Source organism: Aulonocara sp. 'chitande type north' Nkhata Bay, linkage group LG23, assembly GCF_057382095.1.
Source record: "Aulonocara sp. 'chitande type north' Nkhata Bay isolate Kocher_YH1m ecotype deep benthic linkage group LG23, A_spYH_male_GT1.1, whole genome shotgun sequence".
In the NCBI taxonomy this organism is placed as follows: Eukaryota; Metazoa; Chordata; class Actinopteri; order Cichliformes; family Cichlidae; genus Aulonocara; species Aulonocara sp. 'chitande type north' Nkhata Bay.
The window spans coordinates 40,114,646-40,134,604 of record NC_141365.1 but is presented as its reverse complement, the minus strand read 5'-3'; the positions used below and the strand labels follow the sequence as shown (position 1 = coordinate 40,134,604).

General features: G+C 41.2%; 1 protein-coding gene across 2 annotated transcripts in view; it reads right to left on the bottom strand.

The window, feature by feature from the left end:
• The window catches only part of LOC147302405 (lysine-specific demethylase 6A-like), a 35,248-nt gene that overhangs the window by 11,617 nt on the left and 3,672 nt on the right, over nt 1-19,959 (bottom strand). For both annotated transcript variants that reach the window (XM_086283696.1, XM_086283697.1), the window contains exons 3-12: nt 9,435-9,543; nt 9,164-9,213; nt 8,604-8,662; nt 5,646-5,766; nt 5,332-5,386; nt 4,590-4,624; nt 3,689-3,782; nt 3,481-3,607; nt 2,279-2,377; nt 1,910-2,129 (exon numbers count right to left, since the gene is read on the bottom strand). In XM_086283696.1, the coding sequence (XP_086139822.1) occupies nt 1,910-2,129; nt 2,279-2,377; nt 3,481-3,607; nt 3,689-3,782; nt 4,590-4,624; nt 5,332-5,386; nt 5,646-5,766; nt 8,604-8,662; nt 9,164-9,213; nt 9,435-9,543 (969 nt within the window). The remainder of the gene's footprint in view (nt 1-1,909; nt 2,130-2,278; nt 2,378-3,480; nt 3,608-3,688; nt 3,783-4,589; nt 4,625-5,331; nt 5,387-5,645; nt 5,767-8,603; nt 8,663-9,163; nt 9,214-9,434; nt 9,544-19,959) is intronic.

Sequence of the window (19,959 nt, the reverse complement as noted above, 5' to 3'; positions counted from 1 at the left end):
AGGAGACCTAATTATTTCTCAAAGGGTGTAGCAGGTTTATTCTTTGACCTCCGAAGTCTCTGTTGTGCTTGTCTAATCGCATCCCTTAGGAATGATTTCATTTAAACCTCAAAGGGATGGTAAAGAACAGCAAAAGGCAGAGAAGAAGATTAAGGTACTGGAGAAGAGCCCTTTAGAAACCACATGCGTTGCTATCCAAGTGCAAGGGAGTTTTAGGATTAGGAAGGTTCAGAAAAAGGGAGAGGCTACTAATGCTAAAGGGAGCCTACTACGAAGCCTGCACTGGTATCATTTTGTGTCTGTGGCGTTCACTGCACTGTTTTCTGCCCGTTATCTGCATGAGCCACGCCAAACAACTCCGGTGAACCCCAGAGCAGCTCCAACAAATTAAAGCAAACTTCAATCAGGGATAAAGTAGGTTACACGTCTTTTGATTGGTTGAAAAAAAACATAAAGCCCAATGATGCTTATTCACAGAGCACTTACAATTACAGGAAAAAGATTCTCCTCATTTCCACATAAATACCTTAAAAGTGAAAACATTCAACTTGGACATCCATTCATTTCTCGATACAGATGATCCAGTATTGCATATCTGTGAGGAGGGAAACACTGAGCCTTAGCTCTTAACAGCCTGTGAGCCACTTTTACAGCAATAACTGCAGCTAACGGTTTCGCCTTTTGATCAGTCTGGCTTAGCTTGGAGGAAATTTAAACTATTTCATTAAAAAGAATGTAATCAAGATGCTGGTGAGCTTCCTCAGGCCCTTCTACAGCATTTCTATTTGACTTTGCATAAGACAGGAAGACAAACCCAGCCTCAGGAGGTCACAAGCCGGCCCCAAGCTTGGATAAATGGGATGGATGTGTCAGGAAGAACAAGCCATCTTGGCCGATATACATCACAACAGAATCAAATCATGATACTACCACCGCTGTGCTTCACACTGTCTTATGCACCGTTTCCCTTTCTTTGACCAAAACAATTTATTTTAGTCTCCTATGTCCACAAAACATTGTTCCAGCAGCTGTCTGGCTCACCCATGTGATCATCAGTAAACTGCATATGGGTAGCAGTATGCTTTATGGAGAGCGGTGGCTTTCTCCTTGTAGGCCAGCCATTAATATTACTGTTAATCAGCGCTCTGCTGTTAGTGGACTCAGGAACATGAGCCAATATGGGAGGCTCAACCTGTTTAGAAGTTAGTCTGGGAACATAATTCAGGTTGCACAGGAACCACACTATGAAGTATAGAGGATAACTCTTCTTTACTGGCAACAGCAGTCTGACTGCAGATCAGTCGAATCTAAACTCTTCTCAGATGGTTATGTAATCTCCTCTGGCCTGCTGAACATCCACAGCTCTTTTTGCAAGGTTCTCAGAAAACTTGGTTCCTCGTGCAACAGTTGTCTTCCTCAAAGACGTGTTGTAAAGATCAGATTCCTGTTTTGAAAATAAAATCAGGCCACCCCACCTCACCTGACTGCCACCTCACTGACTGAAATCACGAGGTTACTTGACACCCTCCCCTCACAGATATGCAAACTGGGATGTGCTTATCTGCTTTAAAGGCATTGTGTGAAAATCAAATCATATTTATGTCACAATGCAGAAACACAGATTTGACCCTAAAATGTAAAAACGCTAACTTTATCCTGCAATTGTAAGAAGGAAATCGCAACCAGCAGTTTCAGTAAGCGTTCTCATCTCAACATGCTACAATTAAAGCTACTCGACTGCCTAACCTGGGGAAAAACCGTTTATGAAAACCTCACTGTTGCTGTTAGACAAATATCTTTGCACTTCTGTTAAATTTTCTTCAAACAAAATAATCCAGCTGACGCCATATACCCATCCAAACAGCCTTTGCATGGTTGCTTCTTCTATGATATCCTCCTCACCACCCACCTGCAGGCATTTGATGCGGTGGGTTAGCGCAACAGTGTTGGTGCAGCCCTTGCTGCGAGTGGCATTGATGTAGCACTTGATGGCGTCGTGCGGCTGGTTGCAGGACTCGTACAGCGTGCCCAGGTCCATCCAGGCAGCGGCGTGGCTGTGGTCCAGCTGCACGGCGCAGATGTACGCCTGCAGAGCGTCCATGGGCTGGTTCTGCTGCTGGTACAACACCCTGAGGACAGGGGCAGAGGGGGGAAGAGGGAGGGGAGGATGACGATAGAAGGGGGAAGAAAAATTATAATGATGATGCAGAAAAAAATGGTTTTAAATATTTTTCTTTGTGAAAACAAGTAATAGATTACTTTTAAATACAAAAGTTACCCTATTGAGCACCAGGTGTCTGCATTGGCCTCTGATTTGTCTATGGATTGCCGATAAGACATGAAGGCATCCTGGACTTTCCCAATACTGGAGTAGCACCTGTGGAAAGACAAAGGCTGTCACGATATGGAAATAATATTCCAAAAATACATTCCTCTTTACAAATTCCACCCTTTGACATGCTTAAAGGGTAACACCAGCTGACACCTGGTGTTACCAGATCCATAACAGAACAAATACTTTCAATCAACTAGACAATGGCAATAGAGAAGGCTCACCCACAGAGTCATTAAGGAAATTAAAACATGAGGAGGATCGGAAAATGAAGCCCTCTGTGTAAAGTGGTGGTGGCAATTTCTGATTCTCCTCACCTCCATTACTAATCTGCTTTCGGCCAAAAAGTGACAACCAATACACAAAATGATGCGCCAAAAGAATGTACCTCCCTGATCAACCACCAAAGAGAACACAGTGCTGATATTGCCAAGCTATGGATTTAAATTTCACCTTCAATAAACCTTTTACAACACAGCCCAAATTCCCATGCTTTTTCTTAAGCCTTGATTTTATTCCACTGAGGACACTGACAGCTGAAAACCCAATTCTTAAGTAGCTACTCCTGTTCTAGTCCTGACGTTCGCTTCAAGTCTGCTGCCCGGGGTGCATGCATAGATGCTGAACTGGAATCTAAATTCTCAGTGGAGTAGTGTGTGGTCACCAACAAACAAACAAAACAAAAAGAGAAAAATAAAAGAAGTGGAAAGAAGGAAGCTCTTCAGTCTGCGAGGGGGGAGCCAATTAGATTAAAAGTAGCTTAAAAGGAGAGTAAAGTGAGCTAGAACTGCTTGTTTCAGACAGAGTATGAACAAGGAGCCCAAAGTTAATGGGGGTTATTTTTAACTGCTAATCATGCAAAGCCACTCTAATGAAGTTGAAAAATAAAAATATGGAGCTGGAAATACATGCCTAGGAGCAGCTAGCCAGCAGCATTAGCCACTAATGCATAGACCTAATAGCTAATCAGAAAGGAATTGGGGCTTGTCCAGCTCAGCTGTCCAGGACACACAAACAGCCCACACACTGCTTTTAGAGCCTCACAATCCATTATTTTATTGCTTTATTTCAGGAAAGCAGAGGTAAGGAGCACACTAGTATCAAACGCTACAATCCTCTGTAGGCTGTTTTTCCAGTGTGCAGCATACCTGCCAAGGAAGTACCAGGACTGTCCAGAGTTAGGGTCGGCCTCCAGAGACTTCTGCAGACACTGGATGGCATAGCTGTCCCTGCTTCCTCTGTCCCCGAGCTGCTCCACCGTGTGATGCATCCAGCCTGGGAATATATCCAATTACCCAACTGTGTGTTTGTTTTTAAGAAATATCAAAACTATGATATATCCTTAGAAAACCTTACCTAACTGCTGCAGGGTAGTGGCCTTCACCTGCGCAGGAAGATCCTCTGTCTGCAGAAGGCTCTCGTAAGCCTCCTTGGAAGCCCGGTATTTCTTCTGGATATGGGAAAAGGATAAGAGGAAATGTAACAAGGATTAAAAAAGTAGAAAAAAAAAACACAAAACAAAAACCAACAATAGTGTAGACCTATAGCTTTTAGTTTATAGTTATAGTTTTTTTTATAGTTGCTATTTTGGCCATCTTTCCATCTCTGTTAACCTGCAGCAGGAGACAGGAATGTAGTAATCATGCTGACTGCACTTCCCACCCTTCTTAATTTAGCCGGGGGTCTTTCACTGCAGCGGCGTGTTCTGACACAGCACGATTAAAAAAAATAAAATACAATAAAATAAATAATTAAAAAAAAAAAAGAAAAAAAAAAAAAAAGATAAACGCATCCCTGAGCTGCCGAGAGCTACTGTACCTCGCCAATGAAACCCACATAAAGACAGAGAGAGGGAGACCACCAGCATACAAAAGAGGGGGAGACAGACTTTCTTGTTTCCGTGGCAACCCTGTCGATCGGCCGAGAGTAATCTCCTATCCCCTCCCGCGCGCCACCCACTCAAGCACCCTGCTCCGTCCTCAATTTGTCAGCACGTAGTTCAAATTTAAAAAGAAAAAGAAAAGAGAAAATAGGAAACAGGGCAATCCCCGGCATTCAGACGCCCTGCTATTTTTTTACACCGCTAAGTCAAAGCTATTCGCCTCGCTGTTCCACATTCAATCGACATGCAGCACTTACACCCCCCCCTCCTTCTCAATTACTCAGCATAGATGGGGGGGTGGGGGCAAATCTAGTCTTGTACCCTTGAGAGCAAGCAGAGCTCAAGTGCAGGTCGAATCAAGCATCAAACACTTACCTGAATCTCATACAGATGAGCAATGTGGAACTGAACTACAAAAAAAAAAAAAGAGAGAGAGAGACAAGAACACAAGCGTGTTAGAGGTTACTCAACATTTCAAGAAAAACTGAGTCCCTCCTCAGTGTGTTTCCAAAAGTCTTTGGAAAGTAGTGCTGAGCTGTCAATAAAAAAGAGGTGTCAGAAACCCGAGGCTGGCCCAGTCTACATGAACAGAGCAGGTAGGTAAGCTGTGCTCCTGGCAGCACCTTCCTTTGTCTGGAGCGCTGCAGTGTCTGATCTAAGCTGCCTGAGTGACTCTCAGCAGATGGAGAGGGAGAGAGAGAGTGGAGAGGAGGGAGAGAGAGAGCACGAACAAGCGAGAGAAAGAGAGAGGGAGGGGGGTGGGGAGTAAGATGGGGGCTGCCCTTGCTACGTATGTGAGCGAGTTAGAAAAGCAGTGAGGGGGGACACAAAGAAGCAAAGGCAAACAGCGGGAGCCTGGGCAAAAATGGATATTGCTATCACCAAGGTAACAGGTAGCACGGCGGGCGAGATGAGATGGGAGCAGCATATCAAATAATTCCAGTGCTCTAAGTAGACTGAAGCGAAACCACCGGTCTAACGCTGCGTACAGAAGGATGGTGAAAGGAGAAAAGATGGAGGGGAGAGCTGAAAGAATAAAAAGTAATGATGCATATTCACAAAAGCGGTTAGATACAATTAATAACATAACACTCAAATAAATAGAAAAGGTGCTTACTTTCAGCTTTGGACAAAGTGCAGGGGTTGGAGTCAATCAAAGCCAGCTGAAAATGCTGTAAGAGAGAAATGAGTAGACAGAATCAATCACTTATTCACTCTTATATTTGTCACTAGCTGCCAGCTTATTCAGGCACTGAATGGGAGCTCCCATCCTTTTTGTGTCGTGCTCTGCTCGCTCGTTTCACGCTTCAAGGTCAGCTTGAAGTGTGAAACCGCTGCTGTTGACAAAATCCACCTTTGCTTTTGTTCGCTTCATCGCCGGTTCTCGGGATTCGTTCAAGAGTGATGCGCGACTCTTTAAGCTGCACGTACCTTTAGGCTTGACTCGTAGTCTGTGTTGACCTTGAACATGAGACCTAGGCGCAGGTGGATCTCCTTAGCCCGGGAGAACCCCGGGTCAATGTACAGCACCTCCTGGAATGCTTTGATCGCCCTGTGGGAGAATTAAAAGGAAGCGGTGGTGGGCGGGGAGGGGGAGAAAAAAAGAGAAGGGTGATTAATAGAAACATTTAGATTCAGAGAAAAACTCGAGGTATTAGCAAAAGCTGATCTCCGACAGCAGCTGCTTGTTCCAGTCATGCTGCCGGCGTGCCATCTTCTACTCAACACTAAAGATGCTTCTTCCCTGGAAACTGAGAACGCACCCTGTTTGTTACACACAATAAAAAGTTTAAGCAATCTAAGCTTTTATTTAACGCTTTTTGAGGGTTTCTATCTAGCTCCAAACTGACCGGAAATGTGTTAAATGACATTTCATGATCAACAAATTCATTAGTCATTTCTATGCGAATAGTATGTCAGCTTGCGACCTAAATGACACATTACTTCCTGTGTGGACACCCTTTAAGCCGCCACAATACCCGCCACATTGGTCGTTTCGTGCGCCGCAGGTTACATCATCACACATTCACCACTTCCACAGTGCGTCTTTGTCTCATCTCCTGGTTCTGTCAGAGGTTTCTTCCTGTTTATAGGGAGTTTTTCCTTCCCACTGTCACCAAGTGCTTGCTCATGGGGGTCACCTGAGTGTTCAGATTCTCTCTCTACTATTGTAGGCTCTCTACCTTACAATATAAAGCACCCTGAGTCCTCTTCAATAAGCAGTAAAGACCGTTTCAAATAGAAAACCGACCAAAGACTGAAGATTTCTTACAACAGACCATACTACTCCCTTCACAGAACCGCCCAAAGTGGCTGTAAACAGAGCAGATGCAGATCTGTGCAAGAAGACCATTATCTCTGAGTTAGCTCTCCAGCTCTCAACTGGCCGCTTCATTCAATGGCACCAGTGAGAGTCAGATAATGATGATTTGTGATGGTAAATAAATTCAAATGGTAGATAAACGTGCATTAGATGTACCACTGGAAACAACAAAAGAAGCAAGTGGTAAAAATGTCCTGACATCTGAAAAATGTCTCTGAAAACAATCACGTGTTGAAAACAACGCCTCAGTGGAATTTGCCTGCAGCTGGTAACAGCTGGATTTGCTGATGTCTGCATCTCGAAGAATCTAATTTAGCTGATTCTTATTGGCAACTCAGCCAGAACAGAGTCTCTCTTGCTGGCCGTGGCGTTGCTATGGAAACAAGATAGGACAGCTCACCATCAAAGGCAGATTTTCAGCTGGTAAACATATACAGACTACAACTGAGCTGTGTAATCACAGAGGCACGCTTCTTTGGATAACTCCCTTGAATCGTTGCGCTCACCGTTGTTGCTGTTTGAAAGTGCCATCTTCTGAGGCATGCAACTTCTGTCTTGCATCAGTAGAGCACACCAATATTTTTAATTTTAATATTTGAAATTGCTCAAATACTTGACACTGATCATAGGTGTGCTGCTGCCAAAGACTTCACGGATTTGGTGTGGGTTTAATAAATGAGCAGTCGGTGGATTGGATCACTTTTGAGCAGTATTTGTAGCCTGCTTGTAGACAGAGTATTACTAAGTGACCAATCACATATGGGCATTCTTCGGCTTCATGCAGGTCAACAGTCCATGTGGAGAACAAAGGAGGGATTTATTTCCTGAGATACATCTTAAAAGCAGTGGCTGCTGTCTGGTGATGTTGTTTTATGATGCCGTTATCATGAGGTGGTTATCGGCTTCCTCTGTTAAGCGAGGCTGTCTGCTATAGGCTCTGTGTGTGCTCATGTAAAAAGGCACGTTCCACGCATCACATGACTATTCACTCAGAAAACCCAGACTTTAAGCTCAACCCAGCTTGTCAACCCGTTAACCTGGCTTCGTGGTACACCCCTCAAATGTCCTAAAACACTTACAAATTGTCCACAGAGGCTGAGTTAGCAGAGTAGCTGATAGATTCACAAATTGGTGCAAACCATTCTTTATCTAAATCCAGCTAACAAGCATATCCATAATCTAGGCATGAAAATGGCATTGATTGTCTCATCTAACGGGTCCCTGAACGGCCCACATGCGGGCAATGGGAAATTAGGATTCAAATGTAAATAAGTTTACATCAGGCACCAAACACACTTTGATAAACTCCCCAACAGAGAATGGATTACTGGTTTTTGCGATTTATCCTCAAAATCACAAAAACTTTGTTGCTTTTATTTTGATGGTGACTATTTTGGTTTACATATGTACTTATGTGCAAATGAACGCAGCTTGACCGATATCTACTGCACTCTGAAGCTGCTGCCTGAATCTAGTGTTAACAAGTTCAGCTCACTATAAAACAAAGATGGAAAACACCCCTCTTTTTTTATTTGCACTAATAAAAACTGCTGCCCGCAAGCTACAATCACCTGTGAAACCTCGTTTAGTTCTTCATTTTCTTTTTGCTTTTTTTTAATAAATATGATTATTGCAAATTGCCTTGAAATATTTTGACATAATTTTGAGGTTATATCACCCACAATAGCAAACAACAAAACCTACCATCAAGGTAACTACTGTATCTTATCAGCCTACTAGTCCAATAAGCCACATGAAATCTGTTTTTAAAAAGTGTAAATTTTTTTTTAAAGGCAAACATTAAGAAACAACAGTATTTTTTCTTGTTTAGCTGATATCCATCCACTTATGCTCAGCATAATGTAGTGTGACATTGTAACATTTTCCCCATCTACCACCATTCTGCCACAGCCCGATGTGATTTTCTCTTTAATCCAGAACAGCCCCAGAAGAGATTCACAGTGCATTTATTACATAAATAATAATGATCTCAGCAGACTCTCCCTGTGTCTATCCAAATGAAGAAATAATATTCATAATAATGAAAAAAAGAAGTTGCCACTCACCACTGAAAGGCATTATAGTGGAAGTAGACCATTCCAAGGCCATACAGAAAGGCGGCATTCTGGGAGTAAAGACAGAAAGGTGAGCAATTATTTAGCTACCAAACAATGCAGTGTTTTGGTTTTTTTTTTAACTATAGCAAATCAACCTACCAAATTACAGCAACCCAAAAGGTACTAAACTTATGTGAAGATTTGCTAATGTGCTACTAAAATGGACAGAATAAATCAGACGTCAGTGGGGTGAAAAAAGAAACTGGTGGCTAACTGATTATATAACACTGCAGCACCTGATAGAATTTGATAAAAAAGAACAAAAACAAAAAACAAAACTAGAATTTAGGCTCACCGCCAAGTGTCAACTTTGCAGGAAACAGTGAAAATGACTGACATGAAACCTGAAACCGCATCTTACGCCAACATCTAACCCAGCTGAGACCAAACGTGCTTCCGGTATATGTGTGGGAAATGTGTGTGTGTGTGTGTGTTAGAGTGAGAGTGAAAGAAGGTGAGAATATCACAAACAATAAGGGAAAGTGAACGTGTAGGCCTGCGTGTCTTACCTTCCAGTAGTCTGACTGTAAACTGTAGTACCTCTGGTATGCTGATAATGCTGTAAGGAGATGCAAACAAAGATTTACGAGAGGAAATGACCAAGCAGCAAGCTGTAGAGGTTTGTTCTTAGAGGAACAATAACTACTGTGCTTAAAAATGTGAAACGTACTCAAAAGGCATGACAGCTGAAATAGAAATCATTTATTCGACCAAAACAGTGGCAGGAAAAAAAACAAAGAGCGTATAACCCACTTGAGTGCAGGTGAAGAGATGACTCACCTTTCGGATAATCCTCCAAGAGGAGGTTGAAGTGGCCCAGCTGGCAGAATAACTCAGGGTCCACTTTGCCCTCTGCCTTAAGGATGAGTGAATCGTAGCACCGAACAGCCTGGAGGGAATACAAAAATAACACCGGCTCAATTCTGTGTGTCGCATGCAAACATCCACATCCGCAAAGAAAAGAAGCGTGGTGTAAGAACTTTACAAAGTCACAGCATGGCTGACGTCAGCTTCCAAAATCTCTTCTGCAGATAAATATCATGTTAGGATTTCAGCTTGCTGCAGAAGAAAGCTTTTGCAGTATATCTCGTAGAGATCTCTCCGGCCTGTGGGAGTACAGAGGCCGCCGACTCTGAGCTCCGCATCTGCCGGAGGTCTTTAGCCCTTACATTTACTGCATATGTACATTAGGGCTGGAAACCAGATAAAATGATAACAATCAGGCATGGTCAATATAAAGTCAATAGAACTAAGTCCATCCTTGTTTTGGCAGACATCTGGAAAGGCCAATGGCAATAAGAACAGCGCTGAACCGAGCCGAGCCAATCATGCTTTTGGAATAGAATAAAGCCACGTCAGGATAGGCTGGCAGCTAATGTTTGGGTTGCTGATGCCGTACACACCAGAATGTTAGGAGTGTGAGTGAGAAAAAGACCAAATAACAATGGACAATGCTAATGACAACCCGAGCAACAGTATTACTGTACACATCAAACAAGACTTTGCAGTCCTGGACACCAAATACTGATATTTTATTAAATAAATGAAAACACTTTGGGAATGCTATGAACAAGAGAGAGAGAGCTAGAGAGAGAGCTAACAAGAGAGCTAATCTCATGCACCTAAGTCAGCTGACCAAACTTGCATTAAATCAGTTCAACCCAAAAAACAAACAAATCATCCAACACTGGACACACTTAGCTTGTCAACTGTAGCTCGTAATTTAGAGCAAGCTAACGGCTCGATCACACGAGTAAAAACAGAAGCCTCCTTACATCTACATAAAAAAAAAACAAAAAAAAAAAACCCAAAAACACAACTGCTCCTTTCGATGTGAAGGAGCAGCGGCTCTACTCTGAGCCGCTCTCGGATGGCTGAACTCCTCACCCCATCTCTGAGGGTGAGGAGTTCAGACTCAGGTTCAGACCCCTATGAGTGAAAGATCCAGGGAACAGTTCACCCTGCCTGGGACAGGGTTACCAGGGGCCTGCCCTGGAGCCAGGCCTGGGAAGGGTGCCCGAGGGCGGCCGGGCACAGCCTGAAAAAGGGACATGGGCACATCCTCCTGCAGGCCCACTACCCACAGGAGGCGCCGTAGGGGTCGGGTGCAATGTGTTCCGGGCGGTGACCAGGAACAGAAGGCCCTGGCGGACTGATCCCCAGCAACCAAGAGTAGTCATCATATCGCAAAATGTAAAAATGACAACTTCATCATATCGCAGGGTGTCTAGTAATTCTAACTTCTAGTTTTATCTACATTATTTATTTGGAACTGACCAAAGAATTCAGTTTTTCATTTAGTTTGTGTTCTTCTATAACACCTGAAGCTTCTGACTGGTCAGAATTAAAAATTAAATCAAATATTTTAACCAAAAATTAAATTACAACTTTGCATCTCAGGAGAAAACAGGGACCTTAAAAACTGGCATAAATAATGACTCGATTTATATCATCATAGACATCAACTGACATGAAAAGAATTAGATTAGATAAGATTAGAAAGATAAGATGATAACAAACATTCATGTTTTATTTTATGCATCTGTTAAAACACTTGACTCCAGGTACACGACGCCCAGCTTGAAACAATTCACGCAAGTCAAGCTGCCCGAGAGTCACAGAATTTACAGAAAATGTTAAAATTTTGTGATATATATATACTGTTATCGGGACGATAGATGTCTTATATCGGGATATGAGATTTTGGTCATATCGCACAGCCCTATTATTAATACACTACTGGAAAACTGAAAGCAAATTAGTAAAGCAGCTCCAGCAGCAAATGATTCAACACTGTGTTTGGAGTTGACTGACCGCAAAAGTTTCACAAAATAAAAGATTTATCAGCCACTTCTGTGAAATTAAATAAATAAATTTTAAAAATTCTCCACCTATCTGCCCACGCTGTACCCATGGAGGTAATTATAACAATTTATGCACTGATATTGTGTCAGAAACGGGCTATTCGCTGTTATTGCTCTCCAGTTATCCATCCATTTAACTGTGACCATGAAGGAAGTCCGAGCCATGAAAAAAAATCAAGCACATGTTGTCCATTTCCCCTGCTGCACCAGGGCAAACAAACACAACCCGTGACCTCGCCTTGCACATTGGTGCCACACTGAGATCGCATCAAAGATGGCCCAGCTGGTGCTCGACACCGAGCGTGGCAGCCGTTCTGCCACTCCGAGCTGAGGAGAGCCAGCTGCTCAAGTAAGAGAAACTAAGATTGCACTTCCAAGCACATGCAGAAGGAGGGAATGTTTTATCTCTCGTCTTTGTGGACAGGCCAGTTCAACCACAGCTATTAAATGGAGAAATAACTACCAAACACACTGAAAAAGGACCTCTGTTTGCCTTTGTTGGGTAGCGCTGCCATTTCCAAGAAGCAGTTATGTAATCAAAAGCTTTTATTTTACACGGTTATCATTGTGATGAAAGACCGAAGGAGAAAATGCAGCAGCAAACACCATTAGGGAAAGAAAAACAGAGCAAAATGTGAAGAGTGACAACAGCCGAGGACAGATTTACAGCAATAATACTTGAGCACGTTTGGCTACATCTGAAGACTTCTTATTTTTGTAGTTTAAATGTAAGCATGAGGTTTTCTAAATCTCAGCCTTGCAGATAAATTACTTGCTGTCTTTTCTTCAAAATGAGGAGATGTCATCAGAACTCATATTAGCAATTCCTTTGAAAACCAAAATTCTGAAAATGCATCAGGGCTTGTTCTTGTCAGTACTGTAAGCAGTCCGGGGAGTGCACATACTGAAGCTACAAGTCTTCCAGAAGCATACACATACAAGTGCGAGTCTACCCTTATATACTGAAGAAAGATGCCCACAAGCAGAGGAAAAAAATAAAAATGGAAGATGGACACTAGTGCAGCTGTTCCAATTGCATCGCCACAACTTATTGACAAGAAAAACATTAAGAGTCTGGTGGTAAGTGATTCGCAAAAGGCATTATGCGAACAACGCTATCGTGCTTTCCAGACCAGGGAGGAAAAACTTCCAATTAACTAGAAGCACCTATGGGAGAATGATGAGCTGGTCATCAGTCAGGGCCAAGAATGCTGGAAATCTGCCGATTGCAGTTCCTGGCTGGTCAGTTGGCTTGATCTTGCTCAAGAACAAGACCAACTAAGTCTTGGGTTTGGGTAATAATTCTCCAAGCTTTCTGAAGCTCTATCAAAATTTTTCCATTGAGTTTTTCATTCATTTTTCAGATGCCTAACTCAAGAGATTAGCCAGTGTTTTGTCTACACATAACTTTGTAAAGAACCAATATTACATTTCATCTTTATGCACTTTGTTTCTAGCAAATTGTTCCAAAAACATCACTTGTTCAGCTTCCTTTAACTCTAAGAAAAATGCCAAAGATAACAGTTTGACAAACATAAAGCTGAGTTTTTTTGTTTGTTTTGAGCTATAAAACAAATACTTCACATATCTTATCATGATCTTCAGTGTGTCCTTAAAAACGTTGAGAAAACCAGACAAGTGACAGCCAAAAGAAGAAGTGACAGGCCTAAAAATCTATTTACAGCAGATTAACAGTATCTGAAAGTCATGTCCTTAAGAAACAGGAAAAACATCCAGGAAAGACCTGACACAAGACCTGAAAGTTGCATCTAGCCCTTTAGTAGATCATCTACTGTTCACTCAATCCTAATCACAAGTGGTCTCAGTGGAAGGAAGGGAAACAGGGAGAAAAAGAAAGTACGCCAAATTACACAACAACTGGACTGAATATCAGTGGCAACGGGTCTCATGGAGCGATGAACCCAAATTTGACATTTTTCAGCATGACTTGATCCGAAACACGCTGCCAATGCATTAAAAGCATACCAGGACAGAAAAGCACACAGTGAACACTATCAATCATGGACTGGCCTCCCCAGAGTCTGAACCGCAACATCCAAAGACGACCTTTGAATGTCCTTCAAGGAGCTTGGAGAACTGTTCCTAAAGACTGCTTAAAGAACTACAAGAAAAACTGCCTAAGAGAGTTCAGACTGTGTTGAAGAATAAAAGTGGTCACACCAAATATTGACTTTCAAGTTTGTTAGAATTGTACAAACTTATTTACTGTATTTCTATGCATGTTTGCTTAAAGAGGAGTGGCAGAAGTCTCACGGTGTGGTGGTTAGCACTGTTACCTTCCAGCAACCTCAAATCCAACCTGGGATCTTTTTGTAGTCTATGTGTTCTGTCCAGCTACTGTGGCTCACTCCTACAGTCTTAACAACATGCGTGGAGCTAGACAAATTAGTCATTCTAAAATTGCACAATAGATTGAAACGTGGATATTCATTTTCTTCCATTTTACAATTGATACCAAACTGCTACAAAAAAACTCAAAAATAAAACGATAGAAGCAAAAAAAAAAAACATTGCTCATCTCAATTGGACTTCTGTACCAGAAATGTACGGTCAACATTTGTGTTGTTGCTGTGGGACAAAATTTAAATGTATAAATGTGTGGGTGAAAAAGTAGAGGAAAATCTCAAGTGAATAAGTAGAGAAACAGAAAATGCAAGTGCTGCGATGCACGTTTATTGCAGGCCAAAGTTAAGGAAGTAAAACCTAATCATACTTTGTAACACGATCATCTGATTTGGGATCACTGAAGGCAAGACTTTCAAAAAAGGCTGACTGTTGGAGCATGAATGGCAGGAGGGTTCAGCTGCCGTCATACATCGGATCGTTTTTCTACACAGCAGCTAGAGTCACATCTGCATTTTGATCATAAATAAGTGAGTAAACATGGTTTAAAATTGTTTTTAACAGTGGACACCCGATGAACTTGATCCTTGAGCTCTAGGGTGATATGTGAGGAAAAACAAAACAACAGAAAAACATGTCAATCTCAGAGAATCTCTGACGACATTTATAACCACTCATCACAGAGATCAATGCACATTTCAGAGTTCAGTTCTTCAGAAATGACTGGCCATGGTTATTTCAACAGAGATGGAGAAAAAAAGTGATATGGTCCTGTGAGCTATGACGGTAATAAGAATATTATGCTGAATTATGGTGGTTTTGAATGTCCTGGATTTTTTTTTTCCCTTTCATTCATTTATTTTGAATGAATATTTAGGGTCTACCCCAGGGCTGCTCAATTAATCGAATTTTAATCACGATTACGATCTGGGCTTTCAACGATCATTAAAAATGACTGAGCCGATTATTAGCCCCTCCCTAATTTATCCGCGACACCTTAAAGGCCGGTCCGTGAAAATATTGTCGGGCATAAACTGGTCCGTGGCGCAAAAAAGGTTGGAGACCGCTGATTAAGAGGACCCGAGGGAAGCTCGGAAAGCTAAGCAGAAGTTATTTGGAGAGTGACTGCCGTTGGTTGAAAAGAGAGTTTAAAAAAAAAAAAAAAACTTCAGTGGTGTTGCACACTATTTTATATTATTTTTTTAAAGTCATTGTTAACCCTTTAAAGCCGGTCAGAGCAGCACGCTCCGTTTTGCGTAACTATTTTTAAATCCCTGTAGAACCTGAACCGTGTAAGCTAGCGCAATAATTTGTTTTGCATATGAAACCGGAGGAGTTGTACTTACATCTGATGCCATCAGCTTGTCCTCGGTCACGGTTTCGTTCCACATATAGCTTTGCAAAAATTGCATAAAAAGCGCTTGCAGGAACAAAAACATAATATTCCAGAAACACGCTTTGCCGTTCCTATCAGCTGTTCGTAACACTTCCCACAGTGAAATGATGCACATGCTGTTTTCTTTGCAAATTTGCATCATAGGATTGTTTTTTGTTTTTCCTGCAGTATATAAAAATTGCTGTATCTCCAAAATAAAACTATGAAGACACTCAAAATAAATTTCCTGTGGTGGGAAACTATTTTTTGCAACTTTGTGGTATTTAAAGTTTTGAGGGATAAGCCTCTTAAATTTCTCCAAGTAGAAATATATGTAAACAAAACAAAAGCGATTTTCTATTTTTTTTTGTAGTTTATTGCACTTTTTTGCAATTTATGTAATTACTATGCACTTAATGCATACATATTATTAAAATATGGGCTATAACAGTTGTATTGATGTATAGCAACTTGAAATGCTCCCACAAATGGCACTACAGCATGTAAAAAAAAATATATAAGCTCTGGTGGACTTGGTTCTATAGTAGGTCTTAAAGGGTTAAATAAATATCGTCAAATAATCGTGATCTCAATTTCAGTGAAAATAATCGTGATTATCATTTTTGCCATAATCGAGCAGCCCTAGTCTACCCTAGGTTTCTGGAGGGCTAAGGCGCTGCAAGGAGGGAATGCATTAGCATCTTCAGACTTTTTGAAGTTATCATCTGTGACAGCCGATTTTCTGCTTTTCATCATGAATTTATCCAAGCCATGGCAGCAGAACATGTTGCAGGAGCCATTGCAGGTTAAACTGGGCTATTTGAGCACTTTTGAAAACAGTCTGAAAACACTCGCTAACTGTTACAACATTAACGCTACAAAAAAAACAAGACCTCTATTTAAAAGCATTACCTGGTCAATGGATAGTCTAGTCCCTTCATATTCCACAACCTTACCTTTTTATGGTTACAGTGGTCCCTCGCTATAACATGGTTCACCTTTTGCAGCCTCGCTGTTTTTGCAGATTTTTTGTGCAATTTTGCATGCTGTTTGTTTTGGTTTGGTTGGTTTTTTGTTTTTTTTACAGTGCATTGTGTTCTGCGTCCTGATTGGCTGTAGACCATTGTCAGTCTCCTCCGTGCCGTGTCTCCTGTACAGTACAGAATGGTTTCACCTAGGGCTGGGCCATATCATACCGTTCACAGTAATACCGGTATAATGTTGGGTAACGATAAGAAAATGAAATATCGCGATAGAATATGGGTAAAACGCGCATGCGCAGTGCCTTTGTTTTCATACACACATGGCAGAAAAAGCATGGCGGCGACAGAGAATGAGAAGGGCGAAAGCGGATCGTTGAATGAAGCAGATGAACCAGAATTGGTTTACAAAAATGCTGCAACTTCAGTGGTGTGGAACTGGTTTAGCTTTCGTCCGTCAGATACACAACAAAGCACTATTTCTGGTAGAGCATGCTAGCGGGCCGTCGTTATTATTGTGTTGTTTGGAAAATATGGCACACTTAAAATCAATCCTTTGATTTTTCTGAAAATCGACAGTGTCCCTTATAATCCCGTGTGCCTTATGTATGAATTCTGGTTGTTTACTGACCTCGAAACGATTTTATGTACACGGCGCTCGAAAATCTGTCAAATGTTTTAGTACGACTTTGCTAAGCTACCAACTCGCGCCGCTTGATGGATTGTCGGAGCATTACAGCTATCGTAGGCAGGCGCCTCGCGGAGTGATAAGTACTGTGCTTCAACATAATATTAACGTATTGTGTGTGCATAACCTCTTTTTAGGTTTTGTGGATATTATACATGGTTATGCTGAGGATATGTCGGCCAATTTCGACTGGAAATGCCTTTTGGTTAAACTGTCAGCAAGGAATTTGCATTTTCACTGTTAATTTTTTATATAACTTTAATGCACATTAAAAAAAACAGCTGCTTGTTTAACTGAAAATACACTGTTGTGTTTTTTGCACTAATAAAGTTGTGGAGTTGTATTTTGTCTAATGTCAATTATATATTCAGTCATATCGTTATTGCAAATTTTCAAATGTATATCGTGATAAATGTTTTTGGTCATATCTCCCTGCTCTAGTTTCAGCTTGTCAAATTTACACAAATCTTCGATCGCTAGCATTGTGACTCTGAAGTGCTGTAGTGTATATTTGTACGTTTTCTCCCCAACAAACACAACAATGTCGACGAAACGTCTTGCACCGTAAAAGGCACCTGTGGATGCCTTTGGTTTCATTCTATAATACTGGGCTGATTTTTCGACCAAGGTTTGAACTTTGAGAGTGTTTAAACAAGAGAGAAAAGTGTAAAAATGTTTGTGCCTGTGAGAAAACTGTGTAGTGAGGGGTTTTACAGCCTTAAAACATCTATAATAGCTGTAAATGATAAAGTTGTATACTTTGCGGATTTCACCTATCGTGGGTTATTTTTAGAACGCAACTCCCGCGATAAATGAGGGAACACTACTGCTACAATAATATTAAACAGTAAGAACAATAATATTTGGTGTAATTATTCAATCTACAGAGATTCAAGACTACAGCCGAGGCCCAAGTTGGGAGTTGGGAGTTCGCCTAGTAATCGGAAGGTTGCCGGTTCGAGCCCTGGCTCAGACAGTCTCGGTCGTTGTGTCCTTGGGCAAGACACTTCACCTACCTACCGCCTACTGGTGTTGGCCAGAAAGGCCGATGGCGCGATATGGCAGCCTTGCTTCTGTCAGTCTGCCCCAGGGCAGCTGTGGCTACAACTGTAGCTTGCCTCCACCAGTGTGTGAATGGGTGGATGACTGGGTGTGTAAAGCGCTTTGGGGTCCCTAGGCGGGACTAGTAAAAGCGCTATACAAATACAGGCCATTTACCATTTACACTGCAGACAAATTTAAAAAATTCAGTAGTGGGCACCAGCACCTGTACTATTGTTTGATCATCCCATGTAAATAAACGTCTCTATTAAAAAAGTGGGTATAAGTCACAGACATGATGATAGCCATTTATTTCTAATGTCAACATTATATTTCGTTGACAGAATGTTAGAATGGTTGTGGAGCAGCCTGACCATGAGGAATAATGTTGGGTACAATGTGTTAGCTTTACAGCTAATATAGCGTTTATATATCACATTAACCACTGCAAACATTTTAGCCTGGCTCAATCAAAGCTAAATAAAAACAAATGAGGGGTGGCTCAAGAGTTTAGTACAGTGTATCTATAAGAGCTAGGCAGTTAATTAAAAATGAACAAAAATCACAGTCACAATCTGACATAATTTTGCACTTGCATTTATTTATTTTTTTAAACTTCTGTTAATACTTCCCCACATTGTATTCACATACTGTCCTCTTAAAAAAAATAAAAAATAAAATACCATAACCTGTGATTTCACATGACTCCGTGTGAACGCATTTTGGAAAGCAGACATCAGACATAGTATGGTGGTTTACACATTTGCCCAACAAGCAGAAGATCCTCTTTTCAATCCCAGGAGGAGACACAAATCCTTAAGGATTGTGTCAAAAACAGCATCTGGTGTTTAAAATATTTATTTTATTATTATATTTAATAATACAAATAAACAGATCTGCTAAATCAAACGTGTAGCAACTTGCTGTTTGAACATTTGACCACAATGTCACATTTGACCACATTTGACGGTAACGCGATGCTGTTACCGTCATTGTTGCTAACAACAACGCATAAAAACAGGCGCTTGTCCGTCCGTATTGTTGTTATATAAAATATAAGAGAAAGAGAGAACTTAAAAAATTAATATAGCCACTACAGTGACCATCAAAACGATGAAAAAATATTGCCGTAAACAGTTTATTTTGCGACACCACGAAACAAACGATAGTGTAAAATGAAATGATAGACGTTTTTATATCGTCAAACAATATATATCGTTATATCGAACAGCCCTATGGTCAAATACCCAGATAACCTACCAAAGCAGTACTATGGAAGAACCTGAACATGTTAAGGACTATGGAGTGTGGCTCCGCCCTGCACAGATAGCCACAAGTTGGCCACTTCTCTATTGTCAAGATATTGGCATACTCTTAATACCATGGTATTTAGAGTACCTCATTCATGCAGGGGCGTATGACATCATTGCACACAACCTTGCCAACAACTGAACTGACCTGCAGTTGCTCAAAACAGTATTAATATGTTAATATTATTAACATTTTTATAGCATTCGGACATTCTTGTGAAGTACCTGTACTTGCAGTACATTTAATTTACTGGAGGGAGGGCGGGAAGAAAAATTCTTGAATGGTTTTTACAATACAGCAATACAATATTTCTGTCATTTATATTCTGTTTTAAATAATATCACCAGCCTTTATGAAAGTGATCCTAGAGCTCAGGCTTCGGACTGTTCTACATGCTCAATTTTAAAGATTTTTGTCACAGTCTTGCTGCTGCCGATGTGTCAGAACGGGGGATATTCCTTAATATGGCTATCATAGCCAAACCTGTTGTTCTAACATTCTGCAAGCCAGTCAGAAGAAAGTTCCCTTAAAGGGAGGGTTAGGTTGGAGGTACTATTACTTGTTTCAGACTAAACAATTCTCAAGATAAGATAAATAAGGACGATCATGACCTGCGATATAGGCAAAGCTACCTCTTACAGCCCAAGAACAAACATATGGAACTGGAATGAGCATAACAGAC